The sequence below is a fragment of the Pogoniulus pusillus genome, chromosome 35, assembly GCF_015220805.1.
Source record: "Pogoniulus pusillus isolate bPogPus1 chromosome 35, bPogPus1.pri, whole genome shotgun sequence".
NCBI classification, from domain to species: domain Eukaryota; kingdom Metazoa; phylum Chordata; class Aves; order Piciformes; family Lybiidae; genus Pogoniulus; species Pogoniulus pusillus.
Window position 1 is genome coordinate 231,829 of NC_087298.1, and position 22,410 is coordinate 254,238.

The window sequence follows — 22,410 nt, forward strand, 5'->3', positions numbered from 1 at the left end:
AGAAAAATCCACATGTGCCATGGTCTTGTCTCTTGCATCATTAAGCCTAACAGACTCTGCACAGTGCCTTTGGGGTCAGCTGTGTCTGCAGCAGGACAGACAGACTGGGCTGTGCTGCAGGCAAGGAGATGTCAGACAGACTCCTCTCCCATACAGAGCACAACTTCTGCCTTCAAGGAGCAGAGCCAGGCAGACACCTCCTCATAGAACCAGAGAATGGTCTGGGTTGGAAGGGACCTCCAAAGCTCAGCCAGTCCAAGCCCCTGCACTCAGCAGGGACATCCTCCACCAGAGCAGGTTGCCCACAGCCTGTCCAGCCTCACCTTGAACATCTCCAGGGATGGGCCTCAAGCACCTCCCTGGGCAAGCTGCTGCAGTGTTCCAGCAGCCTCCTGGTGCAGAACTTGTTCCTCACATCCAATCTCAATCTGCTCTGCTCTCACTTCAAACCATTGCCTCTGGTCCTGTCCCTGCAGGCCTGTGCAAACAGTCCCTCTGCAGCCTGCTTGTAGGATCCCTTCAGGTCCTGGAAGGCTGCTTTAAGGTCTCCCTGGAGCCTTCTCCAGGCTGAACACTCCCAGCTCCCTCAGCCTGTCCTCGTAGCAGAGGTGCTACAATCTGCTGATCATTTTTGTAGGACCCAAAAGTCTCTAAAGCCCCTTGAGGAGATATTTCCTGTGCAAGGAGCAATGTGATGCACTGCTAAGGAACTGCAGTTTGTGAGCAGCAGTGTCTGGAGCAACAGCATCCTCAGGAAGCCTTGGAAAAGCAGGAGTCCTTCCTAGGGAGCTGAGGACAGCAGAGATACAAGAGGGGCACTGAACAGCAGGACTGGCCAGGAGAGAAATCCTGGAGAGCTATTTCAGCACTGCAGTGAAGCAGCACAGAGAGCAGGGAGATGCTCAGGTTTCAAGTTGGGAGGCAGCACAGAGAGGCCTGGGGTAAGATAGAGCTGGATCCAGCCGGATGATCCTGAGTAACAGAGATGGGAAGGAGCTCAGCAGCACAAACTCAGCTCATCTGCTCAAGGGCTGCTCTAAGCTCTCAGATGAGAATGGCCAGGAAAGGTTTGCCTCCTTCCAGCAGCCTGGGCGAAAGGCTGCATTCCCCAGGCTGCCCGAGGGGAGCAGAGACGGAGCCTGGCTGTCACATGGACGTCCATTACCTATCCCCCACCGCTGCTGCCAAGGCTCCTAAATTAGTGCCACTGCTGCTTCCAGCAGGATCTGGGACAAGGCTTATGTGCTTCTTCCAGGCAGCAGACTGGCTCCGGGCAGGGCTGCAATCAGAGCACTGGCAGCGGCCGCCCCTGCGCCCTCCCTGCCAGGGGGCTGGGGTGAGCTGACACAACACATGCAAGAGATGGACCATTTGTCATGCACCGAAGAGAAAACACAAAGGGGCTTAACTGCTGCACTGAGCTCGGTGCAGACTGCCTCAGGTTTGTCTGGGAGGTGCCCGCAGCGTCCCCATCCCACCAGAGCACACCGGAGGCTTTTCAAGGGCTGCTCTGCTCAGCAGGGCTCAGCAGCACTGGCATCCCCCAAGGCAGACTGCACAGGGGCTGTGGCAGGCAGAGAGGAGCCAAGGACACCTGCACACAGCCCCTGGCCACCGAGGCAAATACTCTGAATCCACCGAGCCAAATGCTGTGGCCTGGAAAGCCACTGCCAGACCAGCCTGGGCAGGACCTCTGCAGAGCCAGGCCAGGAGCAGGGAGCTGAACTCCGTCGTCCCTCCCACCTCATGGCTCCCAGCCAGCCACAGCAGGGTGGCACAGCAGCAATGCTTTGTGGCACTCATCTCCCTCCTCCCAAGCCCTGCTTCTGCCTCCAACTCTGGAGAGGTTAATGCTGCTGCACTGCACCCCCTGTCCTGTTTATAGCAACAGCGGTGCTGGGAGCCTGCAGTAGCCAGGACACTGCTGGCTGAGCTGAGCTCTGCCTCTGGGAGCACCCAAACCACAGCCACACAGCCCCTCGGGCTCTGAGCACCACGATGGGTCCCACCACCAAGGCAAATGAGTGGCCCCGGGTAGGGCAAGATGGCTAAGGAAGGACACAGTATGGAGCACCCAAAGCGTGAAGATGCTCTCTTTAGGACACAGAGTGTGCAGCTCAAACAGCACAACACGAGAGGGACAGGGGCCTGCTGGACAGGGTCCAGAGGAGGCCACAAAGATGCTCAGAGGGCTGGAGAACCTCCGCTATGGGGACAGGCTGAGAGAGTTGGAGATGTTCAGCCTGGAGAAGAGAAGGCTCCAGGGAGACCTTAGAGCTCCACTTCAATATCCAAAGGGGAGAGGTAGGCAGGCTGGGGAGGGACTGTGCAGAAGGGCCTGCAGTGACAGGGCCAGGGGCAATGGTTTGGAAGTGGAGCAGAGCAGAGTTAGGTTGACTTCAGGAGGAAGCTCTGCACAGTGAGGGTGGGGAGAGCCTGGCACAGGCTGCACAGGGAGGTGGCTGAGGCCCCAGCCTGGAGACATTCAAGGGCAGACTCAACGTGGGCCTGGGCTGCCTGATGTGGTTGGAAGTGCCTTGCTGCCTGCAAGGAGGTTGGGCAATATGAGCTTTGAGGGTCCCTTCCTGCTCGATGCAGTCTGTGACTCCTCATTTCCAGCTGGACCCAGCAGGGCCCAGGACACTCTTCCCTCTCAGCTGCTCTGAAGCTCTCCTGCACTCTGCTCTGCTAGCGCTGCCTGCTTTGGGAAACAACCTGCTTTGTTCTGGGCAAGCAGCAGCTCCATAGGGAAGGAGGCCTGTGACTGCCACCTGTTCCTCCTGCAGCAACTCGGATCTGAAGGGCTGGAAGGGAGAAATGCTCCCCAAGCGCAGCAGCAAGGAGTCCTCCTGCCTGCAGCGCGGCAGGCAGGCTGCTGCCCTGTCCCCCGAGCCTGGGGGCTCACCTGCACTGGGTGAAGGGCAGGGGAACAGGAGACAGCAGAGCTATTTTTAGTGGCAGGATACAATGGTTATCTGGGACAGCACGGCCCAGGCTCTCACCCCAGCAGGGCAGCAAGGAGAGCTGCGGCACATGTGCTGCGTGTCACCTTCCCAGCCCCCAGCAGCCAGGCAGCAGGCCCAGGGAAGCAGGGCTGGGCTGAAGCTGCCTTTGGGGGCTGCACACAGAAGCTCTGCTGAGCTCCCCTGTTCCTACTCCTCCCGAGAAAGAGGTGGGAGGCAAAGCAAGCACGGGGAAAAGCTGCCAGGGAGCTGGCAGCGATGTGCAGGGCGGAGGTGTGGAAGCAGCCTCCACGTCCCGCACACGGGGGTGTGTGGCTGCTTCCTCAGCCTCTGCCCACAGCCCTCAGGGCACAGGCAGGGCTGCTCTGGAGCACCAATCCAAACCTGGCACCTCGCTACCTCTCCTCATGTTCTCTGCAGTCTGGCCACAGCCCGCACAGATTCACAGAACAGGCTGGAAGGGACCCCCCAGACCACCCAGTGCCAGCCCTGCCACGGGCAGGGACACCTCCCACCAGCACAGCTTGCTCAAGGCCTCATCCAGCCTGGTCCTGAACACCTCTGGGCAGGGGACAGCCACAGCCTCCATGGGCAGCCTGTGCCAGGCTCTCCCCACCCTCACAACAATCTTTTCCTCCCCTCCACTCTCACTCTCCCCTCTCCCAGCTCAATGCCATGTGTCCCTCAGCTCTGCCCACTCCCACCCGCTTCTCCACAGTCCCTCCCCCAGCTCTCCTGCAGCCCCTTCGGGGCACTGAAGCTGCTCTGAGGTCTGCCTGCAGCCTCCTCTTCTGCAGGCTTTGCACAGCCCCAACTCTCCCAGCCTGTGCCCACAGCAGAGCCTCTCCAGCCCTCTGAGCATCCTCTTGCCACATTCTTTGCTCTTCTCTTTGTGTCTGTCCTTTACAAAATGCCTCAGTGAAACAAGCAGCTCAAGGCCACAGCAGCCAGGCCCTGTCAAAGCACAAGGTGAGGCTGTGAGCTGAGCACACTTGTTTGGCTGGGATACACGACTCCAGATGGGTTACCCATGCACATGGCTCCTGCTCTGCCCTTCAGCCCTTCCACTTCACACCCAGTAACCAGCCCACACCCCCAAAACTGTCAGCTGGGCCTGCTCACAAGAGAAGAGTTCTCTAGCTTCATAGAATGGTCTGGGCTGGAAGAGACCTCCAAAGCTCAGCCAGTCCAAGCCCTGCACTCAGCAGGGACATCCTCCACCAGAGCAGGTTGCCCACAGCCTGTCCAAGCCTCCTTGAACATCTCCAGGATGGGCCTCAAGCACCTCCCTGGGCAAGCTGCTGCAGTGTTCCAGCAGCCCTCCTGGTGCAGAACTTGTTCCTCACATCCAATCTCAATCTGCTATGCTCTCATTTCAAACCATTGCCCTTGGTCCTGTCCCTGCAGGCCTCTGGAGACAGTTCCTCTGCAACCTGCTTGCATCTTCTGTGACTCTGCACTTCCATAAGGAGCCAGCAGAGCCCAGAGCAGTCTCCACTCTCAGCTGCAGGTCCTGGAAGCTGCTTTAAGGTCTGCCTGGAGCCTCCTGGGCAATTTTAAAGGTGAACACACTCTAAGGACACCAAAATTCATCAGAGCCTGAGGTCAGTGCTTCTCCCAGAGCAGCCAAAAAGCCCACAGAAGGACTTTACCTCAGGGGCTCCTAAAGCTGTCAGCACCCACACTCATCCACTGCTGAAGAACAGCCTGAAGCTGCCTCTTGCTTCTAAGGAGCTGTGATCCATTTTTCAAGTGTGGCAAAGAAGGCCTGGGGTTGGTTTCCTGTGGAAATGCAGACTGCCAGGCTGGGGGGCCTCTGGATGCCTGGCGATGGAAACACAGCCTTGCCTTGGGGCTCATGAAGGACTCAACCTGATTCCCACCTAAGCCAGGTTCATGAATGTGGAGATCCACTGCCAAGCAAGGTCAGAGCACCACAGAATACATGTGGCTGTAAGAGCCCTGCCAGCTCACCCAGTGCAGCCTCAACCCAGCACTGCAGGGCCCAGCCCCAAACCATGTCCCTCAGCACAGCTCCACAGGCTGCTGGAACACCCCAGGGGTGGGGGACTGCAGCCCTGCCCTGGGCAGCCTGTGCCAAGGGCTGAAAACCCTTCCAGGGCAGTAATATCTCCTGAGCTCCAGCCTGAGCCCTCCCCTGGGGCAGCTTGGAGCCATTTCCTCTGCTCCTGTCCCTTGCCCCCAAGCAGCAGAGGCTGCTCCCTCCTCACTGCAACCTCCCTGCAGGCAGCTGCAGAGCAATGAGCTCTGCCCTCAGCCTCTGCTCCACCTGCACACCCTCAGCTCCCTCAGCCCCTCCTCACCCCCAGCTGCTCCAGGCCCTTCTCAGTGCCACTGCCCTGCTATGGACAGGCTGCAGCCCTCAGTGTCCTTCCTGCAGTGAGGGGCCCAGAGCTGAGCACAGCACTCCAGCTGTGGCCTCCTCAGTGCTGAGCACAGGGGGATGGGCACCTCCTGTCCCTGCTGCCCACCCTGGTTCTAACCCAAGCCAGGATGCCACTGGCCTGTTTGGCTACCTGGGCACTGCTGCCGCATGCTGGCACTTGGCCTTGTTGCACTTCACACAATGAGCTCTCACCTGTCCAGACCCCACTGTAAAGCTTCCCTAACCTCTAGCAGGATACAGCCACCCAGCTTGGTGCCATCTGCAAAGTGCCTGAGCCCAGCCCTGCTGCCCAGGCTCTGCAGAGCACAGCCTATGCCTTACAGCTCCTTGGTTTTGCCCTGACCCAGAATGCCTGCTGCAGGGGAGCCTCCCCACAGCACAGGGGACATGCTCCAGGCTCTCCACTCCTTGGCAAGCTCAGTGCTGACAGGCATGACCAAACCATTCTGTCAGACTTTGAGCTCCCCAGAGGAACATTTCTCACCACTCAGTGAGGGAGCAGCTCAGCACCAGCAAGTTTCCCTGGTGGCAGAACATGAACTGTGGTGCAATCAACAACAGCAAATTGATCTAATTGAGCATAAATTGAGAAGAGAGCAAAAAAAAGTCACTGCTGCTTCTGTAGTAAGAAACCTGCACTGCCAGCCCTTGCCCAAAGCCCCTCCCCAGCTCTCCTGCAGCCCCTTCAGGCACTGAAGCTGCTCTGAGCTCTCCCTGCAGCCTCCTCCTCTGGCAGGCTGCACAGCCCCAACTCTCCCAGCCTGTGCCCACAGGGAAGCTTCTCCAGTCCTCTGAGCATCTTGGTGGCCTCTCTGGACCTCTCCAGCAGCTCCTGGTCCCTCTTGTGCTGGGTTCCCAGAGCTGGAGGCAGTGCTGCAGGTGAGGTCTGAGCAGATTGGAGGGGGCAGAATCCCCTCCCTGTGCTGCCAGTGCCCAATGGCAGCATTGAGAATGCTGATTCTGAGAAACTGCAGGGGAAGCAGCAGAGTGAGAGGTGTGAGGCAGGCAGAGAGGGAACCCAAGCAGAGAGAAAGAGCCAGAAGCATCCAAACATGGCTCAGAGCAAAGCCCAGGCAGGGGCTGCCAGGACCTGCTTACATTAGGGGTCCAGGCTCTGGAGCAAGGATGCTTTGTCCTCATGTGCCCCAGCTGCAGCAGGAGCAGTTCCTGTTCTCTTTCTCTTCCCACTGCTCCATATTTAGCAGTGGTCACTGTGCCAGAGCAGACAGCAGCGGCGCAGCAGCGGCGCACACCCGAGCTGTGCCAGCACTGCCACCTCGCCTAGCTCCCTGCCCTGAGGTTGTGACAGGAGAGCAGGAAGTGCCTCGCAGGAGGTGCTGCAGCCACGGGCCTGCAGACACCTCCCCATCCTGTGCAACCCGTGGGTGACAGACAGCTGGGCTCCAAGGTGCTGTCTAAGCTGAAGCAGCCAACACCAGCCCTTTGCAGCGGCCAAGGGTAAGCAAGTCACAGCGCACCGGGGAGGATGCTGCAGATGACAGCAGGTGTGGGAAGATGGCACCCAAGCTGTGTGGCTCCTGGAGGGAAGGATCCATCCAGAGGGGACTTGGACAGGCTGCAGAGCTGCACCCAAGCCAATCCCATGAAGCTCAACAAGGCTGAGTGCAGCCTTGCGGTCCTGCACCTGGGGCAGGGAGAGCAGCAGCACAGGGAGGGGATTCTGCCCCTCCAATCTGCTCAGACCTCACCTGCAGCACTGCCTCCAGCTCTGGGAACCCAGCACAAGAAGGACCTGGAGCTGCTGCAGAGGGGCCAGAGGAGGCCACCAGGATGCTCAGAGGGCTGGAGAAGCTTCCCTGTGGGGCACAGGGCTGGGAGAGTTTGTGGGGCTGTGCAGCCTGCAGAAGAGAAGGCTGCAGGGCAGACCTCAGAGCAGCTTCCAGTGCCTGAAGGGGCTGTCAGGAGAGCAGGGGAGGGACTGTGGAGAAGGGCTGGGAGTGGGCAGGCTGAGGGACAATGGCTTTGACTGGGGAGAGGGGAGAGTGAGAGTGGAGAGGAGGAAGGAATTGTTGAGAGTGAGGCTGGGGAGAGAGACTGGGACAGGCTGCCCAGGGAGGCTGTGCTGTCCCCTGCCCAGTGGTGTGTCAAGTCTCAGGATGGATGAGGCCCTTGAGTGGAAGGTTCTGTGCTGGTGGGAGGTGTCCCTGCCTATGGCAGGGCTTAGCACTGGATGAGCTCTCAGGTCTCTTCCAGCCCAGCCCATTCTGTGACTCTGTATGAGAGTGCCAGAGGACAAGCAGTGGCTGCTCACTGTGCCCTGTACTGAAGCAGTTTGTCACACATCTGAGCCCCCACAGTTGGGCACCTGCCAAGCTGCAGGGACCTTCCCAAGCCCTAAAGCAAGCCCTGCAGATCCACCTCACAGCTACAGGCTCTGACTTCCACCACAGACTCACTGCGTCCTGCCCTGCTTCTGCCTGGCACAGAGGTCACTTCCTTCCCAGCAGCTGGCTCAGTGAGGAGGTGACAAGGATCTAGGAGGGGACCTGGCCAAGGCACTGACCCAAAGCAGCCAAAGAGACATTCCATACCATGTCCAGAGAAACTGGGACCTGCTGGCTGGAAGGACAGGCCAGCTGTTGCTGGGGCATCCCTGGGCACCAGTTGTCTCCTCTGAGGCTTTAGTTCACTCTCATTGTCACAGAGTCATAGAATGGTCTGGGCTGGGAGGGACCTCCAAAGCTCAGCCAGTCCAAACCCCTGCACTCAGCAGGGACATCCTCCACTAGAGCAGGTTGCCCACAGCCCTGTCCAGCCTCACCTCCAGGGATGGGCCTCAAGCACCTCCCTGGGCAAGCTGCTGCAGTGTTCCAGTAGCCTCCTGGTGCAGAACTCATTCCCAACACCCAAACTCAATCTGCTCTGCTCTCATTCCAAACCACTGCCCTTGGTCCTGGCCCTGCAGGCCTCTGTGAACCATCCCCCTGCAGCCTGCTTGTAGTCCCTTCAGGCACTGGAAGGCTGCTCTGAGGTCCCCTGCAGCCTTCTCTTCTCCAGGCTGAACACCCCCAGCTCCCTCAGCCTGTCCTTGTGCTCTCTTCCTCTCCATTACCATTATTAAGGTCATTGTCTCTGTTATTCCATTTCATTTCCATCATCAAACTCTTCTCACTGCAGCTCAGGAGTTTTACTCGGGGGGTGGGTGGGGAGGAGCAAGCTGTGTGGTGCTTAGCTGCTGGCCAGGCTTAACCATGCCATGGCCACAGATCCTCTGCCCACCAGCCTCAGCTGGTGCTGATGTGGTAAAGGGGGAACCTTTTTACTGGAAGGGTCCCAGAGCCTGGCACAGGCTGCCCAGAGAGGTTGTGGAGTCTCCTTCTGTGGAGCCTTTCCTGCCCTCTCTGGCTGTGTTGCTGTGCGCCTCTGGCAGGGGGCTGGGCTCGACCTCTTTGGGTCCCTTCCAACCTCTGACATCTGTGATCTGTGATCCTGTTTGCTGAGAAGAGCTTCACCCAGACTCAGATTCCCTGCCCTGTGTGCTCTTCAAGTGGGGACTCAAGCCTGAAGAGCTCCTGCAGGGCTGAAAATGAACGTGGGAAGAGCACAATTTGCTGCTCTGGGCCTGAAGTAAGCCCTCAGCAGCTGCTCTCTGTCAGAGGCCACTGCAGCAGCCTGACTGCTCCTCCCTGGGCTGCAGAGAAACACCTCAGACACCCCAGAGCAGGCCTTGCTTCTCTGGCAGCATGAGCCAAGTGCTCAGGCTGGACACAGCCTGGGGCTTTGCTCTCGGCCTCAGTGGCTGAAGGCAGGAAGGGCTGAGGGCTGCAGAGGCATTCCCTGCCCAGAGCAAAGCTCACTGCTCCCACAGACGCAGCTGCAGGGCCTGCAGGGAGGGCAGAGGCTGCCAGCTCCACCAAAGTGTCAGTCTGTCAGGCCCTGCTGCTAACATTGTAGCAGCTCCTCTGCTGTCAGGTACCAGGGCAGAGGCACTTCCTGTGCCGTGTGAAGCCAATGATGCCACCCAAGAGAGCAATCAGCCACTGGCAGTGCCAGCCCACCCCAGCAGCTGCTGCAGCAGAAGGGCAGCTCCTCTGCCCTACCAGCCTGTGGGCATCTCCAGGGGCATGCATCTGTTCCTGTTCTTCTGAGAACACAGCAGGCACTGCCACATGGGCCAAGTGCTCTCCTGGCTTTGGACTTTCTGCAGATGACTCAGCTCAAGAAGGACCTCAGGAAACTTGCCTGAGAGAGTCCAGCCCAGAGCCAAAGCTGCTGCCGGCAGTGAACATCTCCTGTGAGGCCAGGCTGAGGCAGCTGGGGCTGGCAGCAGAGGTGCTGAGGGCTGCCCTCAGTGCTGTGCTAGAGATGTTCAGGGCTGTGTGGGCAGGACACAGCCAGGCTCTGCCCAGGGGTGGCCAAGGGGCAAGCACAAGGGGGCACTGGGTGCCAGCTGGAGCAGAGGGAGGTGCCAGGGAACAGGAGGGGAACCTTTGTCAGTGTAGGGGTGCTGGAGGCTGGAGCGAGGCTGCCCAGAGAGGCTGTGGAGTCTCCTGCTCAGAACCTGCCTGGATGTGCCTCTGGGGTGCCCTGCCCTGGGTGGATGATCTCTTGGAGGTCCCTTCTGTGACTGTGGCTTTTGCTGAGGTGATGATGCCAGCCCCTGGACTTCCACTGCTGCAGCTGGCACAGGTTGCCCAGGGAGGCTGTGGATGCCCCCTCCTGGAGGTGTCCAAGGCCAGGCTGGATGAGGCCCTGAGCAAGCTGTGCTGGTGGGAGGTGTATCACTGTGTACAGTATCTGAGGGGTGGGTGTCAAGTGGCTGGGGCTAAGCTCCTCTGGGGGGTCAGCAGCAACAAGCCAAGGAGTAGCAGCTACAACCTGGAGCAGAGAAAGCTCCACCTCAACATGAGGCTGACAGAGCAGCCTGCCCAGGGGGGCTATGAGACTCCTCTGGAGTTCCCAACCCCTCCTGGATGCATTCCTGTGCAGACTGCCCTGGGTGATCCTGGGTTGGACTTGATGTTCTCTGGAGGTCCCTTCCAGCCTCTAAGGTTCTGTGATTCTGTGTCCTGCCCATGGCAGAGGGTTGGACCTGGATGATCTTTCAGGTCACTTCCAACTTGAACCATCACACAAACCTCCGGCTGAACCAGGAGGCCTTACCATGCCACCTGTGCCAGCACCAGTGCCAGGCTTGAGCAGATGCTTCCCAGAGTCAGCCCAGAAGACATGTGGCAGCAGCCAGGTTCTGCTGGGCTTGTGTGCTGAGCTGGCACATGCCAGAGTCCAGTACATGCTGAAGCTAGTGGTGAGGTGAGAGGTGGCTGAGCAGCAGAACCCTCTGGTGCAAGTCTGGAGCAGCTCTGCGAGGCTCTGGGTCTCTGAAGGACCTTCCCTGCTGAGGCAGCAGCCACAAAACCACCGACCGACCACCAGGGAGCACAGCCCCCAGAGCCCAGTCTGCAGCAGGGCCACAAAGGGACCTGCTGAAGGCACGTTGAAGGCTGCCCAGTCCCTAAGGAAAGTTGCCCAGGTGGGCACTCTGGGAACCCTGCTGTGGTCTCTCTGGGACACTTCAGTGCTCCCAGCTCAAAACTGAACTGAAAACACCTGTCAGGCTGGGTTCACATGGGGGGCCTCACAGCCATCAACCCCAGCTGCCCACAAAGAGCCTTGCCCCACCTCACTCTGGGGCTGACTTCTGGCATCACAGGCCCTGCAACAATGACCTCCCAGAGGGGAATCCAGCGACCTGCTTGCCAGTAACAAGACCTGAAGGCATTTTCTCTTCCCTCTGCTACAGCTGTCCTGGCTTTGCAAGGCTACCTCTGGCAAGGGCTGAATCCAGGCAGCAAGCAAGCAGACAGCTCTGAACACCACACACACACACACACACACCACACAGAACAGAGGGGCAGCAGGAACAGCCACAGGACAAACCAGCAACACAGAGGGGGCTGGAAGCATTCAAAGGGAAGAGAATGACAATGCTGCTGCTGCCCATCCTAAGACACCAACACAGAGGGAAGCAGCAGCCAGAAGAGGAAGCAGTCTGTGCTAGAGCAGCAGGGACAGTGGTCTCCTTTCAGCACCAGAGGCTGCAACCTGCTTATCTCCAATCCCTCCAGCAAGTGCTGCTTCACAGTGCTGCCAGCTGCACCTACACTGCTCTCCCATCGACCACATGCCTGTAGGCACAGGACCTCCAAGTGCTTTCCTGCAGCCGCTGCCACCTGCAAGTGGCATTTTACAAGATCCAAAGAAACCCAAACTGCCACCTCCTAGATCCCTTTGGTGGCCACACAGCAGTTCATGGTGAGACCCAGACAGCAACAAAAGAGATGGAAAAGATGGCTCAGGGACATACAGTTCGTAGTTTCTGATCTTCTGTCTCCTGCTGCAACTGACAGCTCCTCCAAAGTGGCATCGATGTCCAGTGGGGTTGGTTCTCCAGCTGCCGGAGCAAGGTCTCCCTCTGAAGGAAGAAGCAAAACAAGGCAGGTCTGAGCAGAAAGGGGCATGGTAAGAGATCTCTGTGTGCTCAGAGGGTGCAGATCCTGTGTCACCACTCTGCAATGCATTAAACGGCAGCTCTGCTCCCTCTCATGGCCTGCAGTTTAAAGGGAGGAAGCACAGAGGGCAGCTGCAGCAGCAGCAGAAGTGAGCCCAGACGCAGCAAGGTCTACAGACAGCTGTGGGGAGGATGGAGCCAGGCTGCTTCCAGTAACACCCAGGGACAGCACAAGGGGCAAGGGACCTAACCCAGTCATGGGAAATTCCACTTCAGTGTGAGAAGAAACTTCCTTGGTGTAAAGGTGAAAGAGCCTGGAGCAGGCTGCCCCAGAGAGGTTGTGGGGTCTCTTCTCTGGAGAGCTCCAATCCCCCTGGACATGCTCCTAGGTGACCCTGCTCTGGCAGGGGGGCTGGACTGGATGATCTCTGGAGGACCCTTCCAGCCCCTCCACTCTTGCTTATGATTCTGTGACCAGGCAGTGCTGCACTGTCAGAAGGGCATCACCTCCTGCAGAGCAGCTGGGCAGCCCACTCCTGCTTACTGTCCTCCCCTCTGCCAAAGAAGCATGCCCATAAGAAAGACCCAGCTGGTGCCAAACCTTCCCATCATTGTCCTTCTCCTGTCAGGGCAGAGGAGTGGGCACAACATAGCAGCTCAGGCTGCCCCTCTGCCTTCAGTGGCTGCCCCCAGGTGTGAGACAGGCAGCCCAGTCCTCTGCAAAGCTGCAGTGAGATGGCCTCAGTAACCTAACACAGGAGAGCTTCCTGCAGCCCTTTGCTTCCCACAGATCACAGAATGAAATCTCCAGCTCCAGCCCCTGCCATGGGCAGGGACACCTCCCACCAGCACAGCCTGCTCAAGGCCTCATCCAGCCTGGCCTTCAGCACCTCCAGGCAGGAGCACCACAGCCTCCTGGGCAGCCTGTGCCAGGCTCTCCCCACCCTCACTCTCAACAATCTCTTCCTCCTCTCCACTCTCACTCTCCCCTCTCCCAGCTCAAAGCCATTGTCCTCAGCCTGTCACTCCCAGCCCTTCTCCACAGTCCCTCCCAGCTCTCCTGCAGCCCCTTCGGGCACTGGAAGCTGCTCTGAGGTCTGCCTGCAGCTCTCCCAGCCTGTGCTCACAGCAGAGCTTCTCAGCCCTCTGAGCATCTTGGTGGCCTCCTCTGGGCCCTCTCCAGCAGCCCCAGGTCCTTCTTGTGCTGGGGGTGTGAATGTGGTTGTGTGGTGGTGCTGTGGATGTGGGTGGTGCTGTGTTGTTGTTTGGGCTCCATGACCTTAAAGGTCTTTTCCAACCAAAACAATTCTGTGCTTTCCATGATCACTTCTGCTCAGGTCTGTTCAGTGGAGCAAGCCTGTTCAGGCTGTGCTGAACCCTTCTTTGCTGTGTAGCATAACAAAAGGGGCTTGAGTTCATTCACTCCCTCTTTGTATACAGGGGTTCTTCTGTCGTGAGCTCTTTGTACACAAGCTCATTGGAGTCACACTTTCCATCTGCGTGGAGCTTAGGAGTGTGAGGAGTGGAAATTACCTAGCAGAGGAACCCTGGATCAGTGCAAGCTCTTAACACAGCGACTAAGGCAAAAGTGAAGAGTCTAAGTGCCTGGGAAGCAATAAAGTGATGAAACTCACAGACTGCATCACGTCAGCGGATGCTCAAAGCTCATCTTGTCCAACCCTCTGCAGGCAGCAGGGACAGCTCCAGCAGGCTGCACAGGGCCACAGCAAGGCTGCCCTTGAATGCCTCCAGGGACAGGGCCTCAGCCACCTCCCTGGGCAGCCTATGCCAGGCTCTCCCCACCCTCACTGTGCAGAACTTCCTCCTGATGTCCAACCTAACTCTGCCCTGCTCCATTGCCCTCAGCCTGTCCCCACAGGCCCTTCTGGGCAGTCACTCTCCAGCCTGCCTGCAGCTCCCCTGCAGACAGTAAAATCCTCATGGAAGCTCTTCCATTCCCATGCCTTTCCCTTCCTCTCCATCAGCATCAACCTCCACCAATCACCTGCTCTTACAATACAAAACTCAACCCCCCCAAGCCCTGCTGCTGGTTTAAGTCACGCAGAAGGTGATGGGAATGAGCCTGCCCTGCAGAGGGCCCAGGCTGTGCCCTGCCGCTCCTGGGCCAGGGCAGCTCTGCTGTCTCTGTTCCTTGCTCTGCAGACCTGGACACCTTCCTGGCAGCTCAAAAGCTGCCTGTGAATCTCTTCTGTCAGTAGAATATGCACACAGAGAGCAAACCCCACTGCTGTATCCAGATGTTTGTCTCCCACAGGGATTCTGTCCTGTAAACTGTGCAGTTTCCTTGTTTGCTTTTGACTCCAAGGGGAGGCTGAGAGCTGGTTTTGGTCAGCCTGGAAAGGAGAAGGCTTAGGGGAGACCTTCTCACCATGGAGCAGGACAGGCAGGGTGGCTGCCAGCAGGATGCAGACTCCCTTTTCAACAGCAGTGCCATGGAGAGGACAAGGGCAGATGGGGACAAGCTCCTGCTGGGGAGGCTCCCATTGGGCTCCAGAAGGAAATGTTTGCCCATGAGCACAGTCAGAGGCTGGAATCACTCCCAGGGGCAGCAGTGGAGTGCCCCTGCCCTGGGCAGTTGAGGACTCCTCTTGCCAGGGGTGCTGGGGCAGCTCACTGCAGCTATTGCTGAGGACCCTACAGAGGCTGGGGCAGATGACCCTTGGGGGGTCCCTTCCACCCTGGCACTCTGGGGTTCCAAGGGGACATTTCTGCACTGAGCCTGGCTGTGGTCAAACGTGGAACTAAAGATCCCATGGTGAGTGATGCTGAAGTGCAGGAAATGCCTGCAGAGAGCCTCAGCACTGCCTGAGCTAAGGCAGTGACAGCAGAAGCCTCTGCCCTGGAGAGCACCTGGGGTCTCTCCCTGGGCTGTGGAGCAGGCAGGCAGCCTGTGGCAGCTGCTCAGCCCTCCTTAGTTGCTCACTTGGCCTTTGCCTTTCCCCACAGAAGGGCACCTTGGGCCAGAGTTTTCACAGACCACAGAGATGAAGAACTTGGATTGAACTGAGAGAGCTGCATTTCACTGTGGGAAAATCACACACCTGTCAGGCTGAAGGGACCCCAAGGATCAGCCAGTTCCAACTCCCCTGCCAGGGCAGGGACACTTCACACTAGAACAAGTTGCCAGAGCCACATCCAGCCTGGCCTTGAAACTTCAGGGATGAAGCTTCCACCACCTCCCTGGGCAACCTGTGCCAGGCTCTCACCATCCTCATGGTGAAGAACTTCTTCCTAACATCTAATCTCAATCTCCCCTCCTCCAGCTTGGATCCATCCCCCTCTGTCCTATCACTATCTGACAGCCTAGAAAGTCCCTCCCCCAGCTTTCCTGCAGCCCCCTTCAGACACTGGAAGGCCACAGAAGCCTTCTCCTCTCCAGCCTGCACAGCCCCAACTCTCTCAGCCTGTGCCCACAGCAGAGCAGCTCCAGCCCTCTGCCCATCCTCCTGGCCCTGCTCTGGACACCTCCCAGCACCTCCAGATCTCTCCTGTCCCAGGGGCTCAGAGCAGGGCACAGTGCTCCAGGTGGGGTCTCAGCAGAGGCTGCAGAGGGGCAGAATCCCCTCCCTCACCCTCTGCCCACACTGCTCTTGCTGCCAGCCCAGGCTCTGGCTGCTCTCTGGGCTGCCAGTGCCCACTGGTGCCTCGTGTTGAGCTTCTCATCCACCAGCACCCCAAGGCCTTTTCTTCACCCCCAATGATGGCTTTACCAGCACCTCCCAAAGCAAATGCAGCTGCACCATGCTGCTGCTCAAAGACTAAAGGGACAGTATTTTTAGCAAGGACCCAAAGGAAAGGAATCAGTCCTGTGCTGCAGCCCAGTGCCTTGGCTGCATAATCTCCTCCAGCTGGCTGCAGAGCTCTGTCTCCTTGCAGCACAGCCCCCCAGGCCCAGCTGACCTGATCACATCAGCACAGCGTGGGGGCCACCAGAGCTAAACCACATCCTCAGCCTCTGGCAGCCTTCCTGGCAAGGAGCTGATCAATAATTGAGGAGCCTGTGCTGCTCTCCTCTGGGGGATGAATTTCAGCCACTGCTCTCTTCATGAAAGATGCATGGGAGGGAAGCAGAACACAAACCTGCAACTCAAAACCCATGCCCTGGGACACCAACCGTGAAAGACAGCCTGGAAGATCCACACAGCTGCACAACATCTTCCCTTGGGAGCTGCAGGAGGCTGGGCTGAAGAGCACAGAGAACCCCCAGAGGTGACTGCCTCCAGCCCCCTCTGCTCCCACGCCTGCTGGGAGCTTGCCCTGCTCTGCAGTCACAGACTGCACCACATGGAAGGGATCCTCCAAGGTCACCTTGCCCAACCCCCTGCAGGCAGCAGGGGCACCTCTGCAGGCTGCCAGGGCCACAGCAAGGCTCACCTTCAATGTCCTCCAGGGACAGGGCCTCAACCCACCTCCCTGTGCAGCCTGTGCCAGGCTCTCCTCACCCTCACTGTGCACAGCTTCCTCTTGATGCCCAACCTAGCTCTGCCCTGCTGCACTTTCCCAACCACTGCCCCTTGTCCTGTCCCCACAGGCCCTTCTGAACAATCCCTCCCCAGCTTTCCTGCAGCCCCTTCAGGAACTGGAAGCTGCTCTGAGGTCTCCCTGCAGCCTTTTCTTCTCCAGGCTGGACAGCCCCAACTCTCCCAGCCTGTCCCAACAGCAGAGCTTCTCCAGACTTGGTGGCCCCTGGAGCCTCTCCAGCAGGTCCCTGTCTCTCCTGTGTTGAAGGCCTCAGAGCTGGCACAACCCTGCAAGTGAGGTCTGAGCAGAGCAGAGCAGAGGCAGGATCCTGTCTCTCACCTGGCCAGGCTGCTTTTTCTGGAGCCTGCCTGCTGGTCAGTCTGCTGGAGGGCAGGAGCAGAGCCTTCAGCAATGAACTCCAGCTGTGTTTGCCCTACAGATTTAGCACCAGGCTGTGCTGGCTGCTCACCAGGCCCAGCCCTGGCTCCCCATGCATTCAAAGGCCTCCAGGAGCAGCAAAACACCCTGAGCCACCCAGCAGCAGCTACCACGGAGCAGAATGAGGGCTCCTCCAACAAACCTCTGGCACTGAACACGCCGAGAGCAGCATCTTGGCTGTAGTCTGACATCAAGCAAGGCCCCAGAGCCTGAGTAGAAGCAATCCAAAGCATCCAAACTGGAGTGTGCCTTCCTTTTGCACAGAATCCCTCAGCAGGGAACTCCTGCACACCGAGGGGGGCAGCAAGGGCAGGAGGTGCCCATCCCCCTGTGCTCAGCAGTGGGGAGGCCACAGCTCGAGTGCTGTGCTCAGCTCAGGGCCCCTCACAGCAGGAAGGGCATTGAGGGCAAGGCAGCAAGGCTGGAGAAGGGCCTGGAGCAGCTGGGGGTGAGGAGGGGCTGAGGGAGCTGGGGCTGTGCAGGTGGAGCAGAGGAGGCTGGAGGGCAGAGCTCACTGCTCTCTGCAGCTCCCCGCAGGGAGGTTGGAGCCAGGTGGGGTTGGGCTCTTCTGCCTAATATCAGGAGATGGAACACCAGAGGAAAGGGCCTGAAATTGTGCCAGGGGAGGGTGAGGTTAGAGATGAGGAATGTTTTCTTTGCTGAAGAGTGGTCAGTGGTTGACACAGGGAGGTGGTGGAGTCCCCATCCCTGGAGGTGTTCAAGAAACCTGTGGCCATGGCACCTGGGGACCGGGGTTTGATGGCCATGGTGGAGCTCACCCACAGCTGGAACAATTCCATGACTCTGTGAGCTGGAGAGCAACAGGAATCCTTTCAGGTTTGTTTCTGCACTGTTGCCTCATCACACCCCAAAGCCACGGGACTTGGGAGTCAAACTGCATGGACTTGTCCCTGCTGCAGGCGCCCCAGTGCTGCCTCCAGGCACCGAGAAGGGCAGCAAGTGTGAACTGCTCAGCACAGCTTCCTCACTTGGGATCACAGAACTCCAGTCAGGGCTGGAAGGGGACCACAAGGAGCAGCCAGTCCCAACCCACCTGCCATGCCCAGGGACACCCTACCCTAGAGCAGGCTGACACCAGCCTCAGCCAGCCTGGCCTCAAACACCTCCAGCCATGGGGCCTCAACCACCTCCCTGGGCCAACCCATTCCAGCCTCTCACCACTCTCCTGCTCAACAACTTCCTCCTCACCCTCCAGCCTCACTCTCCCCACCTCCAGCTTTGCTCCATTCCCCCCACTCCTGCCACTCCCTCACAGCCCTCAAAGTCCCTCCCAGCTTTTCTGGAGCCACCTTCAGATGATGGCAGGCCACAAGAAGGTCACCTGGGAGCCTCCTCTGCTCCAGCCTGCACAGCCCCAACTCCTTCAGTCTGTGCTCACAGCAGAGCTGCTGGCAGCCTCTGAGCATCTCCTGGCCCTGCGCTGGACTCTCTCCAGCTCCTCCACAGCCCTCTTGTCCCAAGGGGCTCCAGAGCTGGATTGCAGGACTCCAGGTGGGTCTCAGCAGAGTAGAGAGGGAGAATCCCCTCCTGGCCCTGCTGGCCACACAGCTGCTGCTGCAGCCCAGGCTCTGCTTTGGCTTTCTGGGCCTGCAAGTGCACAACTGCTGGCTCCTGTGGAGCTTCTCTCCTCCAGCAGCACCCCCAAGTCCCTCTCCTCAGGGCTGCTCTCCAGCCACTCACTGCCCAGCCATGCATTTGTGCCTTGGCATTGCCCTTGACCCAGCTGCAGGACCTTGCACTTGGTCTTGCTGAACCTCCTGAGTGTTGGCTTGTGCCCACCTGTGCAGCCTGCCAGGGTCCTTTGAGTGCCATTCCCTGCCCTCCAGGCCTGTCTGCTGCACTACAACAGCTTAGTGTGGGCAGCAAAGTTGGTGAGGCGTGCACTCAATGCACCCACAAAGATCCCAAGCAGCCACCACTGGAGCTCCAAGCAGCTAAAGGTTATGCCAGATTTATAGCCCTGAAGATCAAGATTTGTCCAAGTCCTCTGGACCCAAGCCCAGAGCTGGGCCCAAGCCAACCTCAATGAAGTTGGACAAGACCAAGTGCAAGGTCCTGTATCTGGAGCAGACTGAACATTGCAGTGCTGGCATTGGGCACTGGCAGCCCAGAGCCATGCTGTGTGCTGGCTGCAGCCAGAGCAGGGAGAGCAGTCAGCACACAGGGAGGGGATTCTGCCCCTCCAATCTGCTCAGCCCTCACCTGCAGCACTGCCTCCAGCTCTGGGAACCCAGCACAAGAAGGGCCTGGAGCTGCTGAAGAGGGTCCAGAGGAGGCCACCAAGATGCTAAGAGGGCTGGGGTGGGCACAGCTGAGAGTGTTGGGGCTTTGCAGCCTGCAGAAGAGAAGGCTCAGGCAGACTTCAGAGCAGCTTTCCAGTGCCTGAAGGGGCTTGCAGGAGAGCTGGGAGGGACTGTGGAGAAGGGCTGGGAGTGGCAGGCTGAGGGACAATAGGCTTTGAGCTGGGAGAGGGGAGAGTGAGAGTGAGATGAAGAGTTGAGGGTAGGGATGAGACTGGCACAGGCTGCCCAGGGAGGCTTGGCTGCCCCTGCCTGGAGGTGTTTAAGGCCAAGCTGGATGAGGCCTTGAGAAGCTGTGCTGGTGGGAGGTTGTCCCTGCCCATGGCAGGGGCTGGCACTGGATGAGCTTTCAGGTCCCTTCCAGCCCAACCCATTCATTCTGTGAACATGCACCCACACAGCCCAGGCTGCTGATTCAAACCACCCCTGTGAGGTTACCCTTAAAAGTGATCTTCCAAGAACCACAGCTGAGAGCTGCATCCTCCTGTGCCCATCCAGCCTGGCTTTTCCACTCTGCCCACCCATGGAGCCTCAATGATGGAGGAACTAAGACACCTGGACTCTGTGCAGGGGATCCAAGCACACCAGGGCAAAGACCTTCAGCACAAGGCACAGGTCCTTGACCTGTTCAGCTCAGGACCAAACCTCCTCTCCTCAGTCTCAGCTGAACAGTACTGCACATGGAGCTGCTCTCACTTGGGAACTACAACTACCTGGATGCAATTTTCTCACCAGTGTTGCCCTGGAGCCTCCCTCCAGAGGTGACTGTGCAGGCAGCAGAGCAGCCCCTCACAAGCAGATGTGTTCAAGTCCCAGGCAGCACTGCACTGACATCACTGAATTAAAACCAACCCCCCTCAGGCTCCTATAGCCACAAAGGTAACATCAAAGAGCAACCACCCAGAAGAGAGAGAGGACAAATGGCATCTGTCCCAGCCAGGGCATGCTGTCCTACCCTGCAGCTGCAAGAAGGGATGTTGAAGAACTTGTGCAGGTACTTGAGGCCAAAGCTGTTCTTCATGGAAGACTCAGCATAGCGGAAATAGGAGGAGCCAGGAGGCCTGGGTCAGACAGGGAGAGAGAGCAGAACTGTACCCAGGACAGGGACTGGCACCACACTGGGAGCAGGGAATGAACCCTGGGGCGTTGTGCCACATCAGACAGATGTGGGCAGGATGCAGACCTTCTGTGGGGAGAGTAAATGAAGCCCAACAAGGCCAAGGGTAGAGTCTTACACCTGAGAAGGAACAAGCTCAGGACCAGTACAAGCTGGGACTGAGATGCTAGAGGAGAAAAGAACCTGGGGGGTCCTGGTGGCCAGAAGGATGCCCACAAACCAGCAATGTGCCCTTGTGGCCAGGGTATCCTGGGGTGATTAGAAGGGTAAGTGGTTAGTAGGACAGAGAGGTTCTCCTGCGCCTCTCCTCTGCCCTGGTGAGGCCACATCTGGAACACTGTGTCCCGTTCTGGGCCCTTCAGGTCAAGGAATGCAGGGAACTGCCCTGAGAGAGTCCAGCCCAGAGTCCCCAGGCTGCTGCAGGCAGTGAACATCTCCTGTGAGGCCAGGCTGAGGCAGCTGGGCTGGCAGCAGAGCCGCCTGAGGGCTGCCCTCAGTACTGTGCTAGGGATGTGCAGGGCAGTGTGGGCAGGACGCAGCCAGGCTCTGCCAGGGGTGGCCAAGGGCAGCACAAGGGGCACTGGGTGCCAGCTGAGCAGAGGAGGTGCCACGGGAACAGGAGGGGAACCTTTGTCAGTGTGAGGGTGCTGGAGCTGGAGCCCTTAGGGGAAGGCAGCTGCTCCAGCTGGCTCTCCTGGGACAGAAGTCTTAGGAGCAGGGCACAGCTGTGCTGCAGGAAGGGGCTGCACCACAGGGAAGGGCTACCCTGGCAGAAGGCCTTCTGCAGGCCATGCTGGCAGGGACTCGCTGTGCCCCGGAGCACAGCCTCACCTCCTGGGAGCACCCTGTGAGGAGTGGCTGAGCCCCCCGGGGCCGGCAGGGTCCAAGAGCCAGGCGAGGGACCACGGGACAGGGGCCGGCAGCACGGCAGGAGGCAGGGCGCGGCAGGGAGCAGGCAGGACGCAGGCAGGGAGCAGACAGGACGCAGGCAGGGCATGGCAGGGAGCAGGCAGGGCGCAGGCAGGGAGCAGGCAGGGAGCAGGTAGGGAGCAGGCAGGGTGCAGGCAGGGCGCAGGCAGGGTGCAGCAGGGCGCAGGCAGGGCGCAGGCAGGGTGAGGCAGGGTGCAGCAGGGCGCAGGCAGGGTGCAGGCAGGGAGCAGGCAGGGAGCAGGCAGGGTGCGGCAGGGCGCAGGCAGGGTTGCGGCAGGGAGCAGGCAGGGCTGAGACAGGTGAGCCAGGCAGGCGTGCAGGGAGGAGGCAGGGCGCAGGCAGAGAGCAGGCAGGGAGCAGGCAGGGTGCGGCAGGGAGCAGGCAGGGTGCGGCAGGGAGCAGGCAGGGTGCAGACAGGGAGCAGGCAGGGCGTGGCAGGGAGGAGACAGGGCGCAGGCAGGGAGCAGGCAGGGAGCAGGCAGGGGCAGGCAGGGAGCAGGCAGGGAGCAGGCAGGAGCAGGCAGGGGCAGGCAGGAGCAGGCAGGGAGCAGGCAGGGGGCAGGCAGGGAGCAGGCAGGGAGCGGCAGGGAGCAGGCAGGGCGCGGCAGGGAGCAGGCAGGGAGCAGGCAGGGCGCAGGCAGGGCGCGGTAGGGCGCGGCAGGGAGCAGGCAGGGCGCAGGCAGGGAGCAGGCAGGGCGTGGCAGGGAGCAGGCAGGGCGCGGCAGGGAGCAGGCAGGGAGCAGGCAGGGAGCGGCAGGGAGCAGGCAGGGCGTGGCAGGGAGAGCAGGCAGGCGCGGCAGGGAGCAGGCAGGGAGCAGGCAGGGCACGGCAGGGAGCAGGCAGGGCGTGCAGGGGAGCAGGCAGGGCGCGGCAGGGAGCAGGCAGGGTGCGGCAGGGCGTGGCAGGGAGCAGGCAGGGTGCGGCAGGGAGCAGGCAGGGAGCAGGCAGGGCGTGGCAGGGCGCGGCAGGGCGTGGCAGGGAGCAGGCAGGGCGTGGCAGGGCACGGCAGGGCGCAGGCAGGGCGCAGGCAGGGCGCTGCCCGCGGGGCCCTCACCGGTGCAGGCTGTCGATGAGGTCGCGCACGTCGGCGGGCAGGATGACTCTGTGCTCCCCCATGTCCCGGTAGTTGCCCCAGCACACACACGGGCACGTGTGGGTGGGCACCTTGGGCAGCTCCCGCAGGATGTAGTTGAATGTCCTTCGGCAGAGAGAGAGACACAGGCAGGTGAGTGGGAAGCTCCTGCGGGCAGCTCCATGCACGAATGGGAGAGGAGGGGAGA

The 22,410-nt window shown here is 59.6% G+C and overlaps 1 protein-coding gene across 1 annotated transcript in view; it reads right to left on the bottom strand.

Moving 5' to 3' along the window:
• The window catches only part of RABL6 (RAB, member RAS oncogene family like 6), a 60,222-nt gene that overhangs the window by 9,160 nt on the left and 28,652 nt on the right, over positions 1–22,410 (bottom strand). Inside the window, exons 6-7 of the mRNA XM_064170926.1 lie at positions 22,185–22,328; positions 20,039–20,144 (exon numbers count right to left, since the gene is read on the bottom strand). Of these exons, the coding sequence (XP_064026996.1) occupies positions 20,039–20,144; positions 22,185–22,328 (250 nt within the window). The remainder of the gene's footprint in view (positions 1–20,038; positions 20,145–22,184; positions 22,329–22,410) is intronic.